This window comes from Petromyzon marinus, chromosome 31 (assembly GCF_048934315.1).
Source record: "Petromyzon marinus isolate PM22_M1 ecotype Great Lakes invasive population chromosome 31, UKy_Petmar_22M1.pri1.0, whole genome shotgun sequence".
In the NCBI taxonomy this organism is placed as follows: domain Eukaryota; kingdom Metazoa; phylum Chordata; class Hyperoartia; order Petromyzontiformes; family Petromyzontidae; genus Petromyzon; species Petromyzon marinus.
In genome coordinates this window covers 10,477,054-10,483,107 of record NC_133697.1, presented here as the reverse complement: position 1 = coordinate 10,483,107, position 6,054 = coordinate 10,477,054, and the positions used below count along the sequence as shown (strand labels likewise).

Below are 6,054 nucleotides of genomic sequence, written 5' to 3'. Positions count from 1 at the left end.
GGCCTTCATCACTTGATGAAGGCAGCTTGTGTTGTGGCCGAAACGTCGTGAGAATATTATTGTTGTTATTTTATTTTATCAATGTATTATTTTATTCTCATTCTACGTGACTTTACCGAAAGAACCAAAGAAGATGAATCCTTGCAGTCACGAAAGCTTTAAATCGAAATTCAACCGTTACATGTAAAATAAAATGGATTATAACGAACTTAACACATTTAAAAAAAAGTGTGCAGGATTCGGTTATTAAAACCCGACAAATTGTTTAACCCACATTCACAATGACAGCACTGTACCCTAGTTTCTAAAAACTTTTTTCTTCTTCTTTTCTTTAAGTCACGGCAAATTCCGAAACGAGATCCGCTAAATCGCAGCCGCAAGGTCTTCCCGCACGCGCGGAGAACAACCCGCGCGCAACAAAAAGCGCGCGCTTTTCGTCGTTGTTGCTGAACATTCGTCACGAAACGCATCGCGCGTTTATTTGTGAGGAAAATAGGGGGTACGTTTAACAAAAAAAATAATACTATTTAAAATAAGGGATTTAAATAATTAAGCTCGACCCCCCCCCCTCACCCCCTCACAAGCTGGGCCGCCCCCTTTGTTGTTGTCGCTGCTGCTACTACTGCAGCGATGGCGGACAAACCCTTCAAGGCGGAGTACGCGAAGAGCAGCCGCGCTTCGTGCAAAAAATGCGGCGGCAACATTGAGAAGGACTGCCTGCGTCTCGCAGTCATGGTGCAGGTGAGCCTCTTCCAACCCTCCCCCCATGCATCGGTGACGTTTTATAGTTTTGAAGCTGGATTTTTGTGTTGCGTCGTTTTCCCGTCCCCCTCCATCTCCCTTCAAATCGTGGCCTAGCGCGCATTCCCCGAGGGTTGAGTAGCGGTCTCGACTAGTTCGACAGGCCGGGTAGAGGGCGACCTTGCTCCCGCATGCCCGAGGCCCTCGACACACGGGGCACTCTGGATTTTCGCGCTCTTTTTTTAATATTGTATTTTTAAGACGGGAGTCAATTTATGGAGAAAATGTATAATTTTCGATCATTGAACATCGCACTGGACGCTAATTAACAAAGCACGATGATGCACATCGCGCATTGAGGTGTGCACCACCACGTGTTTCTCGCAGAGATAACGTTTCGGTTGCACGGTTTTCCCCGACCCGTTGTCGGTAAAAAAGCTTCATATATGTCCCGTATTTTTTGTTTCGTTATTTGCTGCAGCGTAGTGACGTTTTCCCACAAGAGATTTGGGGGGGGGGAGGGAGTTTGGTCGTAAACACAGCTGCTAAATAAATATTGGAACATTCCAACGGTGGTGTGTAATGTACTGTAGTTCATTTCAGGTCACTGTGGTCGCGGCCATGCTTTGCGCAGTGTGTTTTGTGTGGGGAGGGCTTTTCCTTTTAAATTCCCGCGACAAAACTGCATTGCATTTGTCTTGAGCGGGCTCACCCAAATGAGAGAAACGTGGTGCATCTGCGTGCTGTCTTTGTTCCAGTCCACCGCGCGTGTGGGTGCACTGCAGTGTGTATTTCACCGTCATGCTAAGTGGAATGCAACACCACACCCACGAAGCAGGGCGGATCCATTGTCGTCAGATGCAGTTGTAGGTCCAGAGAGAGAGAGAGAGGGAGTGCATCAAGCGTCTCTTGCGTTGCTCCAGTGGAAGTTGTATTGTTGTGCTTCGTGCATGCCATGTATAGCTACCTGGCTTTTGTAGAATTTGCACCGTTGCCTGCTGCTTTGAAAAGTGTTATAAAAGCATGCTCCCTTTTGAGAGTTGTGACCCAAACACAAAACTGGGCACGCTCAAGAGTTGACCTAGTTTTTGGATTTTAGGGAGGGGAGGGAACAAACCTGTTGCAGTCCAGCATTCGATAAGATCCTACTTTTATGTCAAATTATATTTGTGTATAGTAAATGCTATGTTTTAATCTGCTTCATAGGAATGTGTACGTTCTTTTTGGATGTTGCACTTTGAGAACAGTTTTGCGAATTGCAGTCTCAGTGTGCATTGCATGCTCACTGGTGTTCACAAATTGAACGATCCTGCACATTGGCACGATGAGCAAAAAAATATTGCCATGATGGACTATTATATGATGATCCACAGCCTGTTTTGTCCTTTTTTGTCCACCTTGATGCTAAATAAAAAAATAGGTATGCATCATTCACCAAGAATTGTCCATCCCAATTGGATCAGCCGGCACTCATGAATTCTGCTTGTGATGTTTGTGCCCGCAGTCACCCAGGTTTGACGGCAAGGTGCCACAGTGGCACCATTTCCAGTGCTTTTGGAAGCGCGCGCGGCCTCTGACGCAGGCCGATGTGGACGGCTTCAGCGAGTTGCGCAGCGCTGACCAGGACCGCATCAAGAAGCACATCGAGGGCAGTGCGGACGGTGAAGGTGTGCCAATCGTTCTTCACCAGAGCAGGAACCTTTGCGCTGCGGTTAATAATGCGAATCAGCTTCCAAGTTATTTGGTTCTTTCGGTAAAGTCACGTAGAATGAGAATAAAATAAAACAATAAAATTCTCGCGACGTTTCGGCCACAACACAAGTGGCCTTCAGGTGAAAGGAACAAACCTGTCGGGACAGGTTCCTTTCACCTGAAGAAGGAACAAACCTGTCGGGACAGGTTCCTTTCATCTGAAGAAGGCCACTTGTGTTGTGGCCGAAACGTCGTGAGAATTTTATTGTTATATTTTATTATTTTATTCTCATTCTACATGACTTTACCGAAAGAACCAAAGAAGATGAATCCTTGCAGTCACGAAAGCTTTAAATCGAAATTCAGCTTCCTTGTGGGTTTTTATATCAGTTGGGCTTCAGAATATAAAAATAAAAAACTTTATATGTAGTAAAACAATTTTTTATTCCATAATTTTACCAACGTCGGCAAAAAAAGATTGCGGTTTATATATTTAAATTAGGTTTTAAGCACATCTAAATTTTGCCTAAGTTTCGTGGTTTTCAGTTAATGTACGCTTATACTTTTTCTGTACAGTACAGTGACACACATCTAACTCGTTGGGGACTGAGGAATAAGCAGATACGTGAAAAGTTTGATATGTGAAGATAGATTAAATGGGCAAGTTATTACTGCCACTGGTCACTACTCTTAACAAGCGAGTATTTACCCAAGCACGGTGGACTCTTTGCTTTTCCAGGGAAAAGCAGTGGCAAGGCAAATGGAGGAGCAGCAGCATCAAACACCCTCCCAGATTTTTTGGTGGAGTACGCCAAGTCCAACCGCAGCAAGTGCAAGGGCTGTGATGACAAGATCGAGAAGGCTTGTGACTCATTGCTCTATTTTCTTTAGCCACACTGCATTGTGGGATCTAGTTTATAGTGAAGCACGAGTATTTAGAGCTAACTGGTGGTGTAAATGTACTTCAATGTTACCTGTAACAAGTTGATTTTTACATCACTTGAAGGTTTGCATTAACAGCCTTTTCTGCCACTCAAATATCCAGGACGACGTGCGTATCTCGCGGAAGATGATCAACATCGAGAAGCCGCACCTGGGCATGATTGACCACTGGTACCACACCAACTGTTTCGTGGAACATCGCGACACGCTGGGCTTCCTTTCGACGTACGGCGCAAATCAGATCGGTGGCTTCACGCGGCTCAACGCCAATGACAAGAAGGCTGTCGAGACCCTGCTCGGCACTGTCGTCGTCGATGGGTAAGCATGCACATCCAGTGTTGCTGGGTGCTGGTGAGTGCCCTGTGATTGATGGGGTGTGGATCACTGAATGGACAGCTTGCTTAGAATTAATGGTTCACTTGTTACAGCCACCAGGTAAATCCTGCAGGGAATGATCAAATGTGCATTCTACAAAAAAAGAAATGAAAGCGAGTGCGGAATTTGTAAAAAAAATAGTCAACACCGTAACAAATCAATGTTTGTAAAATATGCGTCCCAAATCATATTTACAAAACTTAATGTTTAGGTTTTAGGTGTGTTTTTGGGTTGTACCGTCTGTTTGGCATGATTTCAGAGATTTCGCTCCAGGTGTTGTGTGTTTCTTCAGGAACTGAAACATCAGACGTTCTGAACAAACACCCGGAAACAATATTGTAGAGCTATAAAACACAACTGCGAAATCCTGCACAGTTGTAAAGCTTACATGTTTTACATTTAACCAACGGACTCCACGTCTCCTTTAAAATATAATTTTGATTAGGTTTCCATATGGTTAAAGAAATGGATTCACAGTTCTGACTACTCTTGCTGAGTCTTGTAGAGTGTGTCATTTGCAGAGCAGGTCAAAATGATGGGTTATATGGGATTTGTGTAAGTAATATAGTGGGTTGCCACTGGGTGGGACTGACTCACCATATTCATAGCCTTATACTTTTCTGTTTTAATGGCACTAATGACCTGTGTACAGCTCGCGAGTGGTATAAACAGCAATCTTAAGCACACCTGTAAGTTCTGTTGGTGGTTCCACAGACCTCTTCATGGTGCGGTAATCCTGTGTTTACTTGCGGCACACCTGGACTTGGGAGCGCACAGCCTGTGCACACACCAATAAGTCCAACAGTGTTGCTATCTTTGAAATCAATCTGAAAGCTGAGCTTTTCGTTCTGGCTTTACCAGAGTAATTCTTATTTCATTGTAGAAGGATTTTTCAGAATCAATAAATCAGAATCAGAATTTGTGTTTATCCTAGAGGAATCTGATGAGCTATGAAGCTCTTTTTCACAGTTGTCCAGTAGGTACGGATCGGCAAGTAATTGTTTTACACAGTTCTGTTCATATAATTACTTATAATTTTCCGTCGGTCAGAGATACCCCCAAAAATAGGATGCAAATGTGGAGTGCGGTATCAGGTTACATTACTATTATTGACTGTCGTTAACATCGTGAGCAACTCACTTCAACCGCACGTTTTCCTGTTGCCAATCGGCACACGTTAAGTTATGCTATCACTGCAATTAAGAGTGTGCCTATTGCCTTGAGCGATGGTTTGGCAGCTCGTTAATATTACAGCAGAGTTCATGCACTTGAGAGTCATTAATTAATTTATTTTTATTAAGCCAAGAGGCTGCATGTTTTTGTAGTGTAAAAAGTGTGCATACAGACTCGTAATATTGCTGAGTTCCACAACAATGCATAATTCGTTTTTATACAATGTCGATTTTGTATTGAACAGAGTTCTGTTAAGTGAACAGTGTTTTTACCCATTTAAGATAAGCACAAACCAGCAGTGTTTGTTTACCAATCCTCACTCTTCTGGTGAGGCCCAAAATGTGGTTATTGAAACAGCCTGCTGGATAAACATTTTCAGGGAAAGCATGCCGGACAAAAAATAGATTTTATTTGTATGAGGACATGAAGAATATATATTAGTAATAAGTAAGTCAGATCGGGTAGCTTTTCGACATGGAAGTTTATTATATAATGCTTTTGGAATGTGTGGACATTTCTTGTATGTATTTTACAACGTTATGGTTTATAAAAAAAAACATTTTGTAACACTCCACTATTGATACTGATTGCACAGGTAAGGTTTGAATGCACTCTTGTATTCATGGCAGTAAACGTATCAGCATTTGATAATAAGGGTTTCCCCTTTCTTCTGGCAACAAAACAGGTGCTAAGATGTTAAAACACCAAACTGAAACCTTTTACGAGGAATCATGTCTGCATTAACCACGATGCTTGTGGTCAGAATGCAAAAAAATTACTCTGATAATATATGCATTGTCCTTGAAACTGATTGGTCCACACCAGAGATAGCTTTCTTTTGAACCTCGTATCAAACGGTTTTAGACCAGGACAATGCATATATTATCAGTGTTTTTTGTTTGCATTCTGACCACAAGCATTGTGGTTAATGCAGACATGATTCCTCGTAAAATGTTTCAGTTTGGTGCTTTAACATCTTAGCACCTGTTTTGTTGCCAGAAAAAAGGGGAAAAACCTATTATCATATTTTGGTACTGGCAAAGGAGGTCCCATGATGCATCATTTCTATAATGGTGTCCAGTACATCATCACAAATAAATAAATAGAAATAATCAATGCAATAATTTGGTA

General features: G+C 42.5%; 1 protein-coding gene across 1 annotated transcript in view; it reads left to right on the top strand.

Annotated features, from left to right (window-relative positions):
• The first annotated feature begins 372 nt into the window (after positions 1 to 372).
• Positions 373 to 6,054, top strand: part of PARP1 (poly(ADP-ribose) polymerase 1) — a 36,430-nt gene continuing 30,748 nt past the window's right edge. Inside the window, exons 1-4 of the mRNA XM_032964004.2 lie at positions 373 to 741; positions 2,246 to 2,408; positions 3,173 to 3,294; positions 3,479 to 3,693. Coding sequence (XP_032819895.1) covers positions 631 to 741; positions 2,246 to 2,408; positions 3,173 to 3,294; positions 3,479 to 3,693 — 611 coding nt within the window. The 5' untranslated portion in view covers positions 373 to 630. The remainder of the gene's footprint in view (positions 742 to 2,245; positions 2,409 to 3,172; positions 3,295 to 3,478; positions 3,694 to 6,054) is intronic.